The sequence below is a fragment of the Halichoerus grypus genome, chromosome 1, assembly GCF_964656455.1.
Source record: "Halichoerus grypus chromosome 1, mHalGry1.hap1.1, whole genome shotgun sequence".
Lineage (NCBI taxonomy): Eukaryota > Metazoa > Chordata > Mammalia > Carnivora > Phocidae > Halichoerus > Halichoerus grypus.
This window is the reverse complement of record NC_135712.1, coordinates 204,724,679-204,744,979: the sequence shown is the minus strand read 5'-3', so window position 1 is coordinate 204,744,979 and position 20,301 is coordinate 204,724,679. Positions and strand designations below refer to the sequence as shown.

Sequence of the window (20,301 nt, the reverse complement as noted above, 5' to 3'; positions counted from 1 at the left end):
CAACCCGGCCTGTCGGCCTATGGCCATCATAGAAGAGAGAGCCCCCGCACAAGCTCAAAGTCCTCAGCATCCTCAGGGGGACACCTGGGCCCTCTCCTGAGAGTAGGGCCCCAGGGACAAGATCAAGAGAGATTGGTAGCACCAGCCAGAGCCAGGAGAGGTGAGGTCTGCAGGAAGCCCCTTGCTTGGAGCTGTCCGGAGAGATACCTGGCAGGAGCCAAGCAGAAGGGAGCCCAGAGCCATCTGCCTCCTCTTGCACCAAACATGGCCAAAGAAGACCCCCACTCCCAACCCCGCTCTGAGTCCTTAACCAGTAGGGAGGCGCCAGATTGAGGGGGTGGCCTCAGCCAACTTGGGAAAGAGCTCGGGTTGGGGGGAGGCCAGAAGGGCCACAGGGTCCTGACTACACACCCCGCCGAGGGCCATGCGGCAGCTCTCACCACAAGGGCTGAGCCCTGGGCCTTCTAGAGACCACCCTGGAGGCCCACACTAAGCCCGGAGCCAAGGGACCCCAAGGATGGGGTGAGGGTGGGTGGGATGGGAGGCGTGCCCCAGGCACACACCATGTGAGGACCCAGGTCACTAAGCAGTAGGGAGACCCTCTTGCTCCAAGTGCGGGTCCCCCGGCATCTGCTCCACTCTGGGCTGGTGAACAGAGAAGCCCTCGGTCCCCCTCCCCGCGCCATCCTTTGACGGTGGGCGGGCGGCTGCGAGAGAAGAAAGCGTACTGACCGCTGGGCGGTTTAGGCCGTGGAGGAGCAGGTTTCTTCGGAGGCAGAGCGGGAGTGTCCTGTTTACTTTTAAAGGGGTCATCTGAGAATCCTGCCCCTCCAAAGGAGGAGGTGAAAGGACCAGAAGTTGGGGGCTGTAAAAGAGGACACGAAAGAGAGGCAAAAATAATCATTAAAATGGAGGCAACGGATGTCCATTCAGCCAATGCTCAAGTACCGAGAGCCTCAGTGAGGCCCCCAACCCTCTGGGTTCCGCGGCACGGCCCCCACGGGGACCCGGGTCTCTCACGAGACGCCTGCTTTCCTCCACCCTCAACAGCCAGGGTCCTCTGGCCTGTGAGGGGCAAGCCAGCAAACACAGAGCAGGCGAGAGCCGCCCTGCGCCTCGACAGGCTTATGTCACGCGAGGGGTGTCCCCTGCCACACACGCCGTTCCACCCAGGCAGGGATATCAAGTCTTTCCTGACCCCAGGGTCCCCTGGGCCTCCTTGAGTCAGAGATGGGCCCCACCCTCACCCTCACGCTTTCTGCAGACCCCTCTGTGTGCCACCTCTGGGCTGAGCACCGGCCTGCGTGGCTACTGCCTCTGGGCAGTGACAGGCAGCTCTGGGTACTGGGTCAGACGGCCGCAGACCACCTCCTCGCCCCCACGTGGCCCATGGGTGCTGCTGCCTACACAGTGACTCAGGCTGGAGCCCACCCCCCTCCTGCTGGCACAGCCTTGGCTGCCTCCGTCAGGCTCCTCCAGCCCGGACCTTCCAGCCCTGCTCCCACCCGACCCCATCTCAAGTGCAAATGGGACCATGTGATCCCAGCAAGAGAGAGATGCACAGGCGGGTGTGTGGGTAGAGGACAGGTTGGTACACAGCACTCAACGGCCCCAGTGCCCACCGCTAACCTCCGGGCACTCTTCAAGGCACACGGGGCCTTCATTACAGCCCCCCACTATCCAATTCTTCCACCTCATCCCTGCGCTGCCCCACCCCCTTGATAATTCCCCAGTCCCCGGAACCCCTTGCACCCCAGTCTCCAGGGCACAGGGTCTCCAGCTGGGGAGCTCAGTCCACCCCATCGACCCCAAGCCCCTCTTTTCCTCAGAGACTAACCAAACCAGATCTCACTGCCGCCCCTAGAGCTCTCTCTGACACCCCTTCCTACCAACTGTGCCCGCTTGACATCGGTGGGACTCCGTAGGACACACGTCACCATGGGTAAGCACGTGCCCCGCACCTGGCCGTGTCTGCAGCGAGTGGGTGCAGGTGATGGGGCAGCACGTCTGCTGGCTGGGCCCGTGGCGGGCTGTGACTTGTCTCCGTGGGCGTCCCCTATCCTGAATGCCAGCACAGTGCTGGGCACGACAAACCCCCAGTGGCAGACAGATGAGCCACAGATGGGCCAGCTCAGGTCCCCCCTCCTCTGGGATCTGGTCACAGGGACATGGATGTGGCAACCCCTGCCTCGGGTATAGCCATGGATACTAGTCTCAGGTGGGGAAGAGGTGGCCAGCCCACAGTGAGAGGGAGGGGGCCTGGAGAGGCTGCTGGGCATCCCACTGGGTACCCTGGTTCCCCTCTACCAGCTCCCAGGACCTCTAGGGTAGGATGCTGGCTCTGCGCTGACGACCTCACCTCACTTCCCAACAACCCCTTCCATTTTACACACAGGGAAACTGAGGCACGGAGAGGAGATGCAGCCTGCAGTCATACGGCACCTCAGTGGTGGAGTCAGGGTAGGAACCCACATTGTCTGCCTCCGGGGCCAGGGCTCCTGGGCCCTGCCCTCCGTGGCTGGCAGCCCACCCCTCGAAGTAGGTCTGGGGCCTTGTTCCAGGCAGAGCAGGCCAAGGGGTCAGCGGGCCAGAGAAAGCCCCGAGGACGACGGGGGTCAAATGAGCAAGACTCATTTCCCTGCCAAGCCCATGCTGGCCCCCCAGGAAGCTCTGAGCAAGAGGGGCAGCTAGGGCTGGCGGAACCGCAGGAGGGCAAGGAGGCGCCTCCCTCCACAGCTGCTGCTCCCCTCTTTGGGGCTCTGTGGACACTTGTCCTTTTAGGTACAAGATTCAGGGAGTCTCTGAAAATCCTGCAGCTCCAGTTTCTGGAACCTCTGCCTGGCCAGGCTACAGAGCACAGGGATCAGGGTTAGGGTCTGGAGTCCAAGCCCCGCCGCTACGAACCACTCCACGCCTCCGCTTCCGAATCTGTGACAGGACCGTGAGCACCGCACACCGTAGCCCTAGGGCTGCCGCAACAATGCGATCAAGTCTATGTGTAAACTGCTCCAACAGGCACCCCCACAACATGGCGCAAAGATGGCACGATTATTATCATGCCAAGCATGTGGACATGACCGGAACTCCTTTAGATGCCTGTGAAAATCTGCAGACGCCCGTCAGCTCCCAATCTGTCATTCCTGCTGCTGGCTGTTAACCACAGACTACCCCAGAGGGAGACCGCATGGGAGCAGAGGCGAAGTGTCGAGCCACAGCTTAGCTTTAAAATGGTGGCTGAGGGTCTGCGGTTTGGGGAAGAAGAACGGGGGCGGGGGAGTGGGCAAAGGAGCTGGGAGGGCACATGGGTTCTGCTTCTGCCTCTGCCATTCACAGACCAGAACACGGGCTCACGTGATTCCCGCACAACCTGAGACAAGCAGGCAGGAATCAAAACCAATTTCTTAGTCGAGAGGAGGCGTGACCAGCAAAAAGGCCACCCCCCTGCCCCAAGGACCCCAGTCTTTGTCTCGGGGGTCGGGAACGCACCAGCTCGGGGGAAGGGGTGCAGAGTGGCGCCTGGAGCCCTCTGGACACACCCCACTGAGCGTCCACCTATCCCACGCGCTGCAGCCCGGACCACGAGCCATAAGGACGGTCCGGCGGCCAGGCTGACTCTCCGCCCCCCTCTTGTGTTCAAAGCCACTGAGCCGGTGGGCTCGCTCCAGTGTGACGGGGCTCCAACCATAAAGGCCACTCCCCCCGCGACTGTGAGCTGTAGCCCTTCTAACACTGCCAAGCCCGCGTCATTTCCGAATCCCACTTTTCATGACTCCAGGTTTCCCAAGAGGCCTCCTCTGGGACCCGACTCGTTCCTCCTCAGGCTGCAGCTTCAGGGAAAGTGGCTATTTTTAGAAGGGTTTCAGTAAAGCCGGCAGGGGCTCTCTGGGCTGGCACAGCGCGAAGTGTGCTCAGAAAGAAAAAAAAAAAAAAGGGAAAGAAAGAAAAAAAAGAGAAAAGCCATTATAAAAAGCAGCTCTAAGAGGAACACATTTGGGGTTCACAATTTAAAGAGCTGGTTTAAAGGAAATGACTCTCAACTTTGAAGAAACAGCCCTAAATGGGAATGCATGGCTTTAAACACCACTGGAGAAACGACTGGAAAGGCCCTGACAACCAGCCAAGGACTGCAGGGATAGCTTTTTTTTCATGGAGCAGGGGTGAAATAATTATGTTTGAGTCTTGTTTTTATTCTCAAATGCTCAGAATTTGTTCTTAAAGCAAGGTGATCGGTTGACAGAGTCTAAAAAAAACCTCTGCAGGTATGGGGGGACCTCTACTTCGAGTGCAAGCCTGAAGAATCTCCTGAAGGAATCTGCTGGAACCAGCTCGCTGCCTGTCAGCTTCACTCAGCACTGCCAGGCAGAGGAGGACACCTCAATTTAGGGTGGAGTTAAGAAAGGGCACCAGTGTGCATCACCTTGCCACCCCACTCAGATGGGGAAAAGCTGGCGATGTAAAAAACACACACACAAAAAAAACATAAAACCAAGAAGCCAAAAAAAAAAAAAAGCCTTCTTGCCACTTTACTTTCATTTCCTTCAGCATTTTATTTATACACATGATGTTTTTCTTGAAAAACAGAAAGGGAACCAAAGGGAAAAACAAAGACCTACAAGGTTAGGGCTCGGTGTTCCGCTGGACAAGTGGCACGACATCAGGCGCTGACAGGAGCGTGGAAACCAAACAAGGGAGCGCCGGAGACAAATTTTCCACAGCCCCGTCCAGCTCTATCCCGCCCGGGGCCTCGAACAGGAAGGGGCCACGGGCTCTGAAGTCACAAGCGCACGTGTGCGTGCAGCCTGATCGAGGGACACGCGGACAAGGAGAGGGAAGCCGAATCAGAGGGAAAACGCCACGTTCGGTTAGGACGGGCAGGAAGACAGGCAGGGCCAGGCTCTGAACTGCCCTGCCCGGCTCCAGGGAGTCTCTGCAGCCCCAGAACACGCAGAGACGGCCTGGAAGGGAGAGGGGCGGCCATTCCGCTGTCCGGAGCCCCTCCAGACTGGCCGCCCTGCACAGCCCTCCACCAGCCCAGGCAGCCTCTACCAGTGCACCTCTCAACCTGGTCTCAGCCCCGGCCCCTGGTAGCTCTCCCCCACTCTCTCCTGCTCAGCCGCTGGGGCCAGCCTCCCAAAGGGAGAGGGGCGAGGGGAGTGGGCCCACTCTCCTGGCTCGAGAGCACAATGCAGACCCCTTCCTTTGGGGACTGCTGCCACCGTGTGGCACAAGTTCCCTGATTTCAGGAGTTGATTTCCTGCCTGCTAAGCAGGGACGGAAGCGGAGGACGCACAGCTCCATTCTCGAGGAGCAGGGGCACGTGTAACAGCCACCAAGCGACAGGCAAACGTTCGAGCAGACCTCCTGCCCTGGTGCCTTCTGGCCAAGCCCAGACAGCATCCCGGCCGGCAGTGTCACGGCGTTTCCATATGGGGGAGGGAGGCTCGTTCCCTCTAGGCACCGGAACCAGGGAGGCGGCTACACCAGCACCTCTGGGCTCCCTCCCGCGACAGCCGACCGGCAAACATTCTCTCTCTGGCCAGAAGCTGGATTTGCTACCTTGACAATGTACGCTCACGTGCTTCTTTGAAAACCTAAACAGAATCTCAAAAGCTGTGAGCGCCACAATCACACACGGGTTCACCACAAGTGCTCAGTGCCCAGACAAGTGTGTGCCCATCAGGCTGAGTGAGCATGGCGCCAGCAGGCAGGACGCCCCAAGGAGCTGGCACGGCGGGGGTGCCCAGCAGGGGCTGGTGGAGGCAGGAAGCAAGCGACTCCTTGTTGCGGAGGCTCGGCTCCCACATGCCCCGGAGACTCCCTCCCCAGCTCCCTCCCCACCATCTGGCTTCTGAGCCTCCCCAACGAGGAGGTGAGATCAGGGACGGGGACTGTTTCCTGCCTGTGGCCACCCCCGCCCCATGCCGATGGTACCTGGGCTGGAGCAGGTGGATCCTGCAGATCGGTGGAGTGAGTAAAGAAAGCATGACTGGCCACAGGCTGTGCCCCACGAGGCCCTCACCTGCCTGAGGGGCGGCCAAGAAGCAGCGGAGCACAAGGAGGTCCTGGGGACGGGGCCCAGAGGCCAACATGGGGCACACCTAACATTGCTTTCCTTTAATACTTATAGAAGAAATACGTAATCATGCTCAAAAGCAGGGGACGCTAAAGATTATAACAAAGACCAGCAACCCTCAGATCACTGCCTCTCCCACTCACCCTGGCTGACATCTTTGACTTCTTAGCAGTTTCTTCTGGGAATTACCTCCGTAATCATGGGCATCTACTGTTATTTCTTGACCTGTCCGTTTTGGACATGATCCACTGACGTCCAGCTACGTTAAAGACTTAGCTTTCTAGCCACACCTCCCCCAGCCCCTCCTCACAACAGGGCCCCAACACCACCTGGGGCTATATTCACCTCACTCTAGCCACACTGATACTGCCCACCCTGACAACTTCAGGGATGTCATCTGTCTTGAACAGCTCCCTTTCCACCCGTATCTCTGTTCACGGAACCTAGCCCTCGCTTTCCAAACCCTTCTCGGGTTGTGTTGGGCAGCTCCCACTTACATAACCGGCCCACTTTCTCTGGATGCCTCCCGGCTGCCAGCCTGGGGCCGACAGTTCCAGCCTCAGCTGCCTGCACACGAGGCCTGCCCCCCGTGACCCTCCTGAGCCCTCTGTGCCTAACACCTTCTCTGAGCCCGTGCAGCCACAGCTCCACTGCCTGAGATTTGGCAGCTAACAGACACCAGGAGGACCGGGGGAGTGACACTTATGCCTCGTGGAGGGATGCAGAGCCCTGGCAGTTCCACTCCGATGAAGGGAAATGGAGCTGATCACAAGCACAGGCATCTTCTAGACCTTGCCTGCCGGCTCACGATCTCACGTGAGGACATGTTTCAGCGTCTGACGGGTGCTGGGAAATACATACGTGGTGCTAACAATTACGCCTGGCCGCTCACGACACAACCACGACAAGAGGCACAAAGACACTGGCAGAGGCGCGCGTGCTCCGTGGGAGGGGGTTTACCTTGGACATCTGGCTGAAGTCGGCAAAGCCCTCAGCACTACTGAAGGACCCGCTTCCGAAGGGGTCTAAGGTTCCAAAGGGACCTGCAAGTAGCACCAACAGAGGCAGAGTTAGGGCATTCAAGGGACACACCTCCGGGGGCAGAGGGAGGTGCTGCCTCTCGGTGGTCACCGGCCCCCGGCACGCGACATCCGAGGAGGCAGCATTTGCTTGCCAGGACTGTGCGTCTGGATGCGGTCCCTCAAGGCGGCCTCCCTGCCCCCAACCCGCCCTGGCTGGTGGTTGGTGCGGCTTGGCCAGAAGCCTCTCGCCATGACGGCCGCCTCAAGCAGGGCCACAGGGACGGTGCCCCATATCGGTACTTCTAGCCAGCGCTGTTCACAGTCAGCCAACGAGTGACAAGTGCAGAAGCACAGCCAGCTGCCCTCCTGGGTCAAGGAGGGAGGTGCAAGTCCGCAGCGACCCATCAGCCACACCTTGTATGTGGGGAGCTTGTCTGCGGGTGCGGTTTTCTCCTTTGGTGGGGCAACTTGCCTGCATAACCCATACAACCCACCCACGAACCCAAACTCTATCACCAACAAGCACGAGCTGCTAGGCAAGGCCGCAGAAGCAAGCGGGGCCTGTTCCCAAAAGCAAGGGGGAATCCAAACTCTCCCCCCTCCCTTAATGCACAAGCCAGGACCCTCAGTCAAACTTGGATTCTTTTAGGAAAAAGATCTGAAGGTACAAATCAAAGATTTGTACGGAGAAATGAGTAAAGAGTAACCAGGAACACTGGTGTTATTACTGACTGAATTCCTACTGCCGATCTTCCTTTGCGGAAAGATGAGCAGCTAGGGGGAGCTGGCTTTGGCCCAAGTACCTCAGGTGAGGATCTGGGTGCCACTGATTAATGACATAAACTCTGAGGACACACAGCTTTGGAAACGGAAGCAGGAACTGGGTGGGCTCCTTCCACTGGCTGGGGGGAGAGTCAGAAGGAAAATAAGTCATCAGTCTCACCTGATCCTTTTGAGGAGACACTGGAAGATGAAAAAGGATCACTGGATTCAAAGGGGTCGAGCTGAGTGAAAGGAGAGAGGGAAGAGTAAAAAGCAGTTCATTCGTTCACCCAGCCATTCATCCAAGCACAGACTTCCCTGCCATCTGCGTACACTGAATCCGGTGCCGGCCATGAGGAGGAGAAAGTGATTCAAACTAAACTCTGGCGGAGTAAAATCCCAACAGACCAACCCCTCCTGCAGAGCATACTTATAAACTCTGGACAAAATGCAAAAAAATAAGTAAACATAAGCAACCACCTGGAGGCTCAGAAGTGAGCCAGAGCAGGAAGACTGGACGAGAATTCCAAGTTGGCAGGAGCCAACAGCACGAAGTTGAGTCTTCTGTCTAGACAGCTATGACCTGAGGTTTTGGGAGGCTAGACCTCAACAGAAAACTCACTGTCTTTCTGGCCTGAAGACTAGAGGATGGCAGTCTGGGACAACCACAGTCAGAGAAAGGGACAGGGCCCCAGAAAGCAGAGGCAGAGAACAGGAGTCCAAAATTTCATGATAAGCTCTGCCCAAGACAAGGGCTGACCCCAGCACCACGTGCAGGAGGAGACTGAACGCAGCCTACAGCTAAGGTCACAAGTACACAACTACAGGCGAGAGAAAGTGAGTTTGCAGTGGAGCCTCACCGAGTCAACTGCCTGCTGAAACAGAACCATCTGGGCTCTCTGGAGGCATATACCAGTATCCAGGCACCTCAACAGAGCACTCACAATACACAGCATACGTTTTGAAATCATTCAACATAACAAGAATCAGAAAAACCATGGCCAGTTCTCAAGGGAAAAGACAATCAATAGAACCAGTCCCAAGAGGACCCAGATGTTTTGGAATTCTTTGATGAGGATGACTTTAAAGCAGGAATAACTGTGTTCAATGAAGTAAAGGAAAATAGACTAAAGAGGAATGGATAGGAGATCTTAGCAGAAAAATAGAAACTATACAAAGAAACAAATGGAAATTCGAAAACTGAAAAAAGTACAATATCTAGAATAAAAACTTCACTAGGTCAGCTAAACGACAGATGATCGAGAAAAAAGTAAGTAAAGCTAAAGACAGATCAGTAGAAAGTACCCAATCTACAGAAAAAAGAGAACAAAAAGAATGAAGAGAAAACAGAGTCTCAGGGACTTGTGGAGCCATTAGTAAAACCTCTAATATAAAAGTAATTGTAATCCCACAAAGAAAGGAGAGAATAGGGTAGAAAAAGAAAATGTCTAAGGAAGTAATGGCCAAAAACTTGCCAAGTTTGGTAAAAGACCTGATTTACAGATTTAAGAATCTCAGCAAACCCCAAACAACTTAAATACAAAGAAAACCACACACACATATGCTTCACAGTCAAACTACTGAAAAGCAGAGCTAAAGAGCTAAGGCAGCCAGAGAAAAACAGCATGGTACCTAAGGTGGGGGACAACCGCCTGAGAGACTCAGGACTTCTCAAGGACAGGGAGTCCAGAAGGCAGTGGAATAACATCCTAAAAGTGCTGGAAGGAAAAAAAATAATACGAGATCGGGCACAAATACCCTTCAAGAGTGACAACAAAGGGACGCCTGGGTGGCTCAGTTGGTTAAGCATCTGCCTTCAGCTCAGGTCATGATCCCGGGGTCCTGGGATCGAGCCCCGCATCGGGCTCCCTGCTTAGCGGGGAAACTGCTTCTCCCTCTGCTGCTGCTCCGCCTGCTTGTGCTCTCTCTCTCTCTCTCTCTCTCTCCCTCTGACAAATAAACAAATAAAATCTTTATTAAAAAAAAAAAGGGAATGACAACAAAGTAGACCTGTATTATAAGAAATGCCAAAGAAAGTTCTTCAGGCTTAAGGAAAAGGATCATGAGGGTAAATAAGATCTTGAGAAAGGAATGAGGACATCAGAAATGGCAAATATATGGGTAAAAACAAAGAGACTGCCTTTTTCCCTTTTAACATTTCTTTTAGGGGCGCCTGGGTAGCTCACTCGGTTAAGTGTCTGCCTTCAGCTCAGGTCATGATCCCAGGGTCCTGGGATTGAGCCCCGCATCGGGCTCCCTGGTCCACGGGAAGCCTGCTTCTCCCTCTCCCACTCCCCCTGCTTGTGTTCCCTCTCTCGCTGTGTCTCTGTCAAATAAATAAATAAATCTTAAAAAAAAAATCTCTTTTAGACACATACAATGGATTAAAGCAAGATGGTCTTAGGGAGTTTATGGCATATTTAGATATATTATATTCATATGACAGCTAGAACATAAGAGAAGACACTGCTGACTGGGGAGGAGATGGACAACTGGACCCATATGGTTGCAAGTTCTCTACATTTTACATGAAGTGATATAATATTAACTCCAAGTAGCCTATGAAAAGTTAAGGGTGTATACGGTAATCCCTAAAGCAACCTCCAAAAATAATAGAAATAGGTATAGTTAAAAGAAGCCAACAAATACTAGAAAATGGAATTCTAGAAAACATTCAAATAATCTAAAAGGTGGCAGAGAGGGAACAGAGGAACAAAACACAGGGGATAAAAAGCAAGGAAATAATAAAATGGTAGATTTAAATCTAACCGTATCAACAACTGCATTAAATGTTAATGGACTAGACACTCTATTTTGAAGGCCAAGATTTCCAGGCCGGAGAGAAAAGCAGTCCCAACTATATGCTCGCTATAAAAAACCCTTTGTGTATAAAGACCCAGGTAGACTGAAAGTAAATGGATGAAAAAAAGATATAGCGGGCAAAGAATAAGCATAAGAAGAATGGAGGAAGGCTATTTCAATATGTGATAAAACAGATCTCAAGACAGAGATATCGCCAGAGGAAAAAAGGAAGCTTTTATAATGATAAAAAGGTCACTGCATCAGGCTGATACAAGAAGCACAAATGTGTAGGCACCGGAGAGAGCTTCAAAACACATGAAGCAAAACTTGATGGAATTAACAGGGACACAGACAATTCCACAATCACAGACTTTAACATTCCTCTCTCAGCGATGGGTACAGTGGTAGAGCTACACAACAAGCAAACAAAAACAGTAAGGAACAAACGATCGGAACCATCAGCCACACTGACATAACTGGCATTGACAGAACAGGACACCCAGCAACTGCAGACCAGCATTCTCATCAACTGCACATGTATGGACACCAACACGAACCATAACATGGGTATCAATAAATTTAAAAGGACTGCAAACATACAAAATATGTTCTCTAATAACAGATTTAATTAAAAATCAGTATTATAAGATATGTAAAGGAAGGAAAGAATATCTGGAAACAAAACAATACTTTAAATAATCCATGCTTCAACAGAGAAATCACAAGGGAAACTAGAAAATATCTCAAACTAAAGCACAATGAAGATACAACACATGAAAATGTGTGGAATGCAGCTAAGTAGTGCTTAGGGTGAAATGTGTAGTTTTAGGGCGCCTGGGTGGCTCAGTTGGTTAAGCAACTGCCTTCGGCTCAGGTCATGATCCTGGAGTCCCAGGATCGAGTCCCACATCGGGCTCCCTGCTCAGCAGGGAGTCTGCTTCTCCCTCTGACCCTCCTCCCTCTCATGCTCTCTGTCTCTCATTCTCTCTCTCGCAAATAAATAAGATCTTAAAAAAAAAAAAAAAAAAAAAAATGTGTAGTTTTAAAATATTTATATTAAAAAAGATGGTCTAAAGTCAGTGACCTAAGGTTGAATCTTAAGATGTTAGAAATGGAAGAGCAAGTACTAACCCAAAATAAATAGGAGGAAGAAAATAAAAAGCAGCAATCAGTGAAATGGAAGCAAACAGGAGAGGAAATTCACAGAACCAAAAGCTGGTTCATGGACAAGCTCAACAAAATTGATCAACAGAGAGTAAGAACACAGATCACACACATAGACCAGTAGCAGAAACCAAAGGGGTATCCCGCAACAGGTCTATCAACAGAAATGTTACAAATTAATCCTTGCCCTCAAGGAGCTCTGGGTCTAGTGCGACAGACCAAGAGGTCCGTGGAGAAGAGGAAATCTGAGGGGCGGAGGGAGAGATGCAGCCTGGAACATGAAGGAAGGCTATACACCGCCCCCACTAGACACGAGGATTCTCTGTTCAATCACAGAGTCCCTTTTTTGTGCAGTGCACTGGGCCTAACACCATGCAACACACACGGTTTGCTAGATGCCAGGGATGGAGAGGGGCATGTGAATGCCTCACACATTCAGTGCTGCCAGGAAGATGGCAGGGCGGCCGTGTGGAGCATGTGATGCTTTCTTTCATTTCAGTTTTGCTGGGAGACGGGGCAGCAGTGGGGGCAGGAGGTAGAACAGAGAAGCCACCCGGTGGGCCTGAGCTGAAGTGACAGGGGCACAGAAAGGAACAGAGAAAAAGAGAGCTATTCGGGACCCAAGCCATCCAGACATGGGCTCACTGGCCCACTGAATGTGACAACCTGAGTCACGGGACGAGCCTCACAGGGACAAGCACCGGGCACACACACAGCACCTACGCATCCCCGGGGTCACTCACCTTTGAGGGTAAGGAAGGGTTTTTCGTGAATGGGTCTGAGGTAAACGGGTCATTCTTTGTCTGTTTCTTAAAGAAGTCATCAGGCGCAGAGCCACGGAATGGGTCACTTTCTTTGAAAGGATCCCCTCCAAATGGATCTAGAGGGTGTTTTGGAAAGTGAATAAAAACATGCCCCTATGAATAAACAACATTATGCTTCATGGAAGAACCCAAATGTAAAAACACATAGCTGACTGACGCCATTTTATATGAAATTCTACAAAAGGGAAAAACCATAATGACAGAAAGCAGGTCAGTGGTTGCCAGGGGCCTGGGGGTTGGGGGTAGGAGGCACAAGGGAACCTTCTGGGACAATGGAGGTGTTCTCGATCTCACACAACTGCACACATTTACCCAAACTTATCTAATTACACACTTAAAATTGGTGAATTTTGTTGTGTGTAAATTATACCTCCCAACAAAGCTGATTTTAATAATAAAAACATGGATAAATCCAGAGACAGAAAGCAGACTGGTGGTTGCCAGGGGCTGGGGGAGGGGGAAAGGGGCGTGACTGCTCATGGGGATGAGGCTTCCGTTTAGGGCACGGCAATGTTCTAGAACTACACAGAGGTGGTGTCTGTACATTATGAATGTACCAAATGCCACTGAATTGTCACTTTAAAATGGTGAATTCTGTGTTGTATGAATTTCACCTCAGTAAAAAAATACAGAAGTAGATAAACAGGCAGCATGATCGCACCACCATACCCACGGTGTGCTCAGTCCCCTGGAATGCGGGGTGCAGGCATGGTGAATGGACACGGGGCAAAGCCGCTGTCACCAGCAGGGAACGAGACACTAGGCTTTCGTGCAGTGCAGATGGCCGTGCTTCCCGGTACCGCGGCCGCCTCTGGCATGTGTAGACCGAAGCCCCGCTGCGGGAAGGCGCTACACGGGGCCCCCTGATGCTACCACAGGACCAAGCTGCCGTGGGCAGGTCTGAAAAATCGCCCGGCCACTGGGAGCTCCTTTTCTAGTTCTGCTTCTCTTCACGCTGTGAGGTCGGCAAGAAGGGGCACCCGTCGGTGAAGGGAAGGGTAATGTCGCTGCCAGGCTTCCTCAGAAACTAAGCTCCCCTGCTGCCCTGTCGTAGGAGGCCTGGCAGACAGGCTGCTTTTCCATTTCCTTCAACTTGAACTAGGAATGGAAAGAGTCTGAGGACGAGTCCACGAAAAAACAAAAAGTCTTTTCAACAAAGGCTTTTACCTGCTGAAGCTGTCTGTTGTTCTGCGAAGGGGTCATTCTGGAATGGGTCACCTAGGTTAGAGGAGAGAGGGACGTTTAGCTCTATGGCAGAAAGGACTCTGGCATATCCAAGTGGGAGCGGCCACTGGCCGAGGTGGCTTTTCTTAGTTGGGGTGTTCAAGATGAAATGAGGTATTGTTGGCTGCTCAACATGGGCTGGAGGCGGGGAAAACGTGGAGTGAGCCAGAATTCACTCCTCTCTTTCTCTGCCATGCTTTACGCTTGTATCTCATCTCCCTCTCACCTCCCCCTGGTACGATAACACAGGACCCCAGGGCTGCCCCAGTCCTCAACCCACAGGCAGCCCCGGAGCGATGATGAGCTCCACACATCCAAGCTTCAGGAGCTGCCCGATTCCTCTCTTGGACCTGCGAACCTTCGATCCCACATCTGACACTGGAAAGGCACCCCCACTGCCCTCTCCCCGCCCCAGCACTTCGCTCGGGAACATACAGATACCCTTCCTGGAAGGCTTTCAGGCTTCCTGCTCTGAAAAAAAACAGGGAAACCGAGGAAAACTTGTTCGTAGAAGTCTTCCTGGTTATTCTCGACTCACGTGTGGCTCTGGGTAAATGTGTCACATGAAGACCTTAGACTTACGTGGGGATCTGTCCTTCACTGGGTAGTTTCATAATCATGACTACATCTGATTGTCTTATTGATCCCACCAGGAGAGCGAGGGAGAATTTACCACCCCTTCTGGAGGCTGGGAACCGAGGTGTGCAGAGGTTAAGGGCGGAGCCAGCTGCCCTTGAATGTGGGCACCTCGCTGGGAGCTGGGAGCTGGGAGCTGAGCTCTTCCACCACACGCCAATGCCTCAGTTCTGTAGTGAACCGGCTGAAGCGAAACACTCAGGTAGCCCAGGAGGCTCCAAGGATTACCTTCCCTCTCCATTCCAGAAGGTGCCTATCTTGCAACCATTCTAGTCATCAGACAGTTCTAAACGGCACAAAGTAAACAGCCCTCTGATGACGAAGTGGGCACCGGGCGAGATACCTTTGAAGGGATCAGCTCCTTTAAATGGGTCGGATTTGAACGGGTCTTCGGCCTGGAAAGGATCCGGATGCAATTCTTGGGCATTGTTGCTAAATAACAAGGCTTTATTTTTGAAAGGATCGTCCTATAATTTTGTGAAGAGACAGGACAGGAATTTTATTATTTCAAATTTAAAGCAAAGTGCAGAATTCCCTACCCAACTTGCATATTTCTCCTTCAAGCAGTGGGACCTTACAGAGAACGATTAAAAAATCATCAAAGAAATGTGGACGTTGGTTCATAGTGACGTGTCGACACTAGTTTATTCGCAGTGACAAATGTTCATTCGCAGGGACAAGGTATTAATGATAGGGGAAGCTGGGTGTGGGGTATGTGGGAACTTTCTGTACTCCCTTTAAGTTTTCCTGTAAGTCCACCACTCTTGCAAACTGAAAGTTTATTTAAAAATTGAGTGGACGCAACCCAAACAAACGTCCGCTGACAGACGAACAGATATACTGGGTGTAGTATGTAGAAATATAAGGAAATATTATTGACCCTTGAGGACATTATGCTGAGTGAAACAAGCCAGTCACGAAAAGACAAATGCTGTGTGACAGTGTCACTTTATATGAGGTCCCTAGAGGAGTCAGATTCAGAGACAGAAAGTAGAGCGGTGGGTGCCAGGGGCTGGGGAAGCAGGACGAGGAGCGAGTGTTTAGTGGGTATGAAAACGCTCTGGAGTTTAGTTACACAGTGTGAATATACTGAGGCATGGTTCAGATGGTCAATTCTATGTTATGTGTATTTTCTCACAATTAGAAATTCTGCTTAAAAAAAAAAAATCACTAAGTCAGAAAACAGTGGTATTTTTGGAAATGTCAAAAAGAAAACCTAACAAAGCCATTCAACAACGACAGCATGGGTCTCGTTCAAAAGTGTGGCCTCCCTCAATCATCTTTTTTTCACAGAACGTCTACCTATGTGGGCATTTTTAAAAATGCTCTTTCCACACCAAGAAACATGCAGGCTATTTACATCCTGGGAGGAAATGAGTTGCTTATGCAGTTAGAACTACTAGAGCATATACACTTCGCACTGTGCATGTTTTTTAAAAAGTGCTTATTTCTAGAAACAAACAAGCATGTTTAAACCAGAAGGAAAAAAAAAAAAAAAAGATTTGCTTTTGAAGAGCACATTTTTATAGTTGAAAATGGCCCAAATGTTGGTGGGGGGGTATAATCTACACAGGAACAATGCACTTCGTTTAGAAACAGTGAGTGTATTTTGGTTAATAAAGACACACCCTCAGTGAAAACATGAAGGTTTCACTGTGATATGAAAAAGCACAACATCCTCACTGAATCTGGCAGATGTGTCGGCACCCGTGGGGCTGGCAAACATCCATTATTCCAAAGCCAAATAATTAAAGAGCTGGGGCTTCCGTAAAAATACAGACAATGGTTACAGGGCAATGACGTCAAAGGAAGATTCCTGACTAGGCTCCTAGCACTCTGGGCTGGCTGACTTTGGGAAGCAGGATGGCTCTCAGAGGCACTGGGCCAATGGGAAGACTTTTCTTACCTGGGAAAGATTATCTGCAGCCTCCAACCACAGGGCTTCCCAAGGTGGGGAAACCAAGCAGGTTCTTAGGCAAGTAAGTACAGATGTCTGCAAGCTCTGCGTCTGGCAGAAGCGTGCGGTTCGTTAAGGACAGCATGGTGCTAACACCTGCACGACGCATGCACCCAGCAAGCGTCTGATGGGGCTCTCTGACACAGATAAATATGAAGGAGAAGTCCTAATCTAAAGAAGCTGGGAGGCCAAGATGGAAAATCAACCTCTCACACTGTACCATGGGGAAAGGAATGTATCTGTTCCAGAAGAATGGAGAGAGATGATGACCTGGACACGGGTGTGCATTAAGAATGACACCTCAGTCTCAGACTGGAAGCTTCTATTTAGTGTTTAATAGCACTGGTTTACAAGTTGGTGGGGTTTTTTTTTTTCTTTTAATGTTTTCGATCACCACTTGGAACCCTGCCAAATAAGAGGGGGTGATGGCAGAGAGGAGACTGTGATTCTAGGGGCTCTGGCTGCGAGCCCCCTGACCTGAAAGTCAGGTCTGCCATCTCTTTCTCAGGAGCAGTTATTTGCCTAAGGCAGCAATCGCTCCCTCCCCTTCAAAGGAGAAGCCTAAAGAGACCCCAGGAGAATTCATGTACGTAAGGTAACCACCAGTGGTTCTGATTTTATTTCACGGATTCGGAGCAGAAAATGAGATTTCCCCTGGTGCACAGATGCCATAAACTCCACCATCCACTGACCGCTTGTCAGTGAGAACTGAGTCAGCTGCCACTTGGGAGACCCAAGTACAGCAGACAAGCACCAGGGCGAAAGACAGAGGTAAAATACCTCGAACACAGAGTTCAGGAACTAGTGTTAAGTTCTGCACTTGTTAAGAAATAGATGTGACAACTCTGAAAGGAGTTACTGTGACTTTCCTTCCCTTTAGATGGGGGCTGGGCAGTGGTGTGCTGGTGAACCAGCTCTCTGAAGGAAAAAAAAAAAAAGCCCTGATTGGCAGATTCTGCCAGTTCCCATGGTGTAAATACTCCCACCGTGGCTGAATCCAAGTTACCAAAAGTTCTACAATCAGGTTACAAAATTCCTATTTAATAATCAGCTCTGGAGAGCCAAGAAAATATGGCTCCAGCATGCCAGTGGGGCTGGATGCAATAGACAACCCAATGATGAGTTCTTGGCGAGGCTTAAGTCCAGTATGATTTATTACCTTCTGTCTACTAGACAGGTTGGTTGGGTGCTGTCTTCAAGGGCAAGAAGCCAGTATTATCATCATCAGATGAAAGACCAGAAATAAATTTGGCTTTAAGAAGCATCAGTCTCTTGGATAAAGTAATATAGTTATGAGCTTAACACTAAAGTTAGTAACTTTAATAGAACTGTCCAGCCTTAGAAAGTTCTAGATGCACCTCTCTGGTTATACTACTCTCAGGGGACTAAACCCCTCACTTTCACCCACCTCAAAGAGAACAAAGAGCTCTGTGAAGCAGTCTCGAAATATTCAAGAGTAAACAAAAAGCCCTCTTCGAGGTATTTATTAAGAAAAGGAAACAAACCGAAAAATGCTTTAAAAACTGTATTTGTACAACAAGATAAATATAGTTTTTCTTTCAGACACTGGTTGCAAGTTTCTATGTAACATATCTGACATCGACATTCCAGGATGAGTTGACTATCATGTAAACTTTGCCCTGCTTACAAGATGAATGAAAATAAGGAAAGATTAAAAATCGGGGGGGGGGGGGCGCGAGGGGAGGAGGGAAATCACTGGCCACTTGCCAACTGCCACTTTGCTGCCAACTTTTTATCCAAGGAAACTGATCTTATTCGAACCTGCAAAAGGGTTTGAGAGTGAGCTGTTTCGTGAACGAAGATGAAACAGGACAAGCCCAAAGCTGTGCAAGGGGACCAACGCCAGATGGGGAAAGTGAAAGCAGGGCCGCGAAGCTGAAATGCACACACAGAGACAGGGGACAGCCGGACAGCCAAGCGGGCAATTCTGCCTCAAGCACTTAACGATGAGTGGATGTTGTTCCATAGTCTAAATTCAGACAATGAAGCTGAATTTGGGCCCCAGGGCGGATATGGAATTCACCCGTTTACAATTCCATGACAAAAAGGAATCTGTGAATAGCAGAGGGAAGCAGCAAGGGCCAGAGACAGGAGACAGAGGAGCGCATCAACAGCATCTTCTAAGTGACTCAGGGAAGGAGGCGTAAGCTTCCCCATAAATTCCTGGGACTGAGTACTCAGCTACTGAGGAAAGAAACACATCAAGAAATGAACATGAAGAGCTAAGTCTCTAGTTGAGAGAGAGAGAAGCCGTATTATTACAGGAAGGAAAAGAATCTGCGAAGCCAACAGGGCCAGGAGTAGAAGGAGGGCTCAGAGGATGAGTCCTGGATGAGGGGGCAGCAGTGTGGGGCGAGCAGTGAAAGGCTTCAGAAGCACAGCACAACCAAACCATCGAGACCAACCGCGTCCCACTGGCTCCCTCAGGAGCACAAAGATGCTCTCATCAGCCAGACTAGAGTGGAAACGCTGGGGCTCGGGGCCAGGAACAAGGGGACCTGACAGGAACAAGGGGACCCGATAATCTGAGGAAAAAGTAATACTGGCTGGATGTGAGCAGCCCGAGAGTCCACAGAAACCTAAGAGGCCAAGAGCCCCTTGGGCCTTGATCAGGACCCCTAGGGTCATAAAGTGCCGAGGTTTTCAGTGTAACCAAAATTGCAAAAGAGAGGCCAGTTCATAGGTCAAACAGCAGTGCCTCGAAAGGGCTGTCACTTTTCTTGATCTTTAGCAATATATTCGATTTTCAAGGTGCTCCTTGTAGGAACACACACACACACTCCCCTGGTCCCCCCAACTAGCAGGATATAGGGTTTCACAATGTGTGAGAGCTTGATTCAGTTTTGGTTACATTTGGGAAACCCTCCAAACGCGGGTGGTCGGCCCACTAAAGATGGTCTTTAAACACTGGTTTACAAAGGATTCAGGCCTATCCTTCGCTTTGTCCCAGAAGCAAGGCTGGAGCACAGCCATGTACGCTGGGCCGCAGGGCCTGTGGGGACACGCAGAGCGGCAGTGGACACAAGAAACACCCTGCATTCGGACAGAATCAAGGCTGGCAAGCGCCGGATCCCGCAGGCAGGGCATTCTCTGATCTCAACGTGGGACCTAATCCCAGGACTGGAATATGTTTATTCGACCTTTACCATGGCTCCAAAACCGCCCCTCTCTGTCAGGGAGACCCCCTCGCTCAGGTCGGCTAAGTTGGTCAGGCTGGCGCCGTGGGCCCCGTCGAGTGCCTCGTCGTACTGCTCCAGGGTCCTGTGGGCTTCCTGGTGACTCTCGTGCAGCTCGGAAAGTTTGCTTCGTGCCTACACAACAAAGATGGCCGCTAGCACACAGGGTTTAGGGGAAAAGTGTCAGGCGAGACATTTTTTTCTCCTAATGCCCAACCCAGAGTGACAGATGGGAAACTGAATTACTCGCCTACAGAGTTTACAAGAAGCGAGACCACTTGTAAACCAGAATGAGGTCCTTCCCACCGCCCCTTGAGGCCCCTCTGTATCCCCAGCCCCTGAGGGAGGCCCATGTTCAAACAGACGTTTGTCAATTCTGAACAAACTGAAACTGGTAAAATCCAGATTCACAATCTGTTCCAAGCGATTATCAACATTTTCCTTTATGGAGTTTTTATCACCCCGTTTGCGTTAATAAGCAGCAGCGAACTTCACTGTTATTACTAACACACACTCACGTCTCGGTTCCTATCTACCTGTACAAACTCTTACTGCTTGGAGGTAAAAGGTCTTAAGATAATACTACACCTATTCATTACGAATGAAACAATATAGGGTATTAAACCCCTGGCACGTTTGT

General features: G+C 51.0%; 1 protein-coding gene across 17 annotated transcripts in view; it reads right to left on the bottom strand.

Annotated features, from left to right (window-relative positions):
- Window positions 1-20,301, bottom strand: part of EPS15L1 (epidermal growth factor receptor pathway substrate 15 like 1) — a 95,856-nt gene that overhangs the window by 19,662 nt on the left and 55,893 nt on the right. For 12 of the 17 annotated variants that reach the window (XM_036095373.2, XM_036095375.2, XM_036095388.2 and 9 more), the window contains 7 exons: window positions 19,626-19,796; window positions 14,851-14,974; window positions 13,815-13,865; window positions 12,567-12,703; window positions 8,039-8,099; window positions 7,034-7,116; window positions 733-865 (listed from right to left, as the gene is read on the bottom strand). In XM_036095373.2, coding sequence (XP_035951266.1) covers window positions 733-865; window positions 7,034-7,116; window positions 8,039-8,099; window positions 12,567-12,703; window positions 13,815-13,865; window positions 14,851-14,974; window positions 19,626-19,796 — 760 coding nt within the window. The remainder of the gene's footprint in view (window positions 1-732; window positions 866-7,033; window positions 7,117-8,038; window positions 8,100-12,566; window positions 12,704-13,814; window positions 13,866-14,850; window positions 14,975-19,625; window positions 19,797-20,301) is intronic. The other 5 variants (XM_036095374.2, XM_036095377.2, XM_036095389.2 and 2 more) reach the window with 3 other exon arrangements.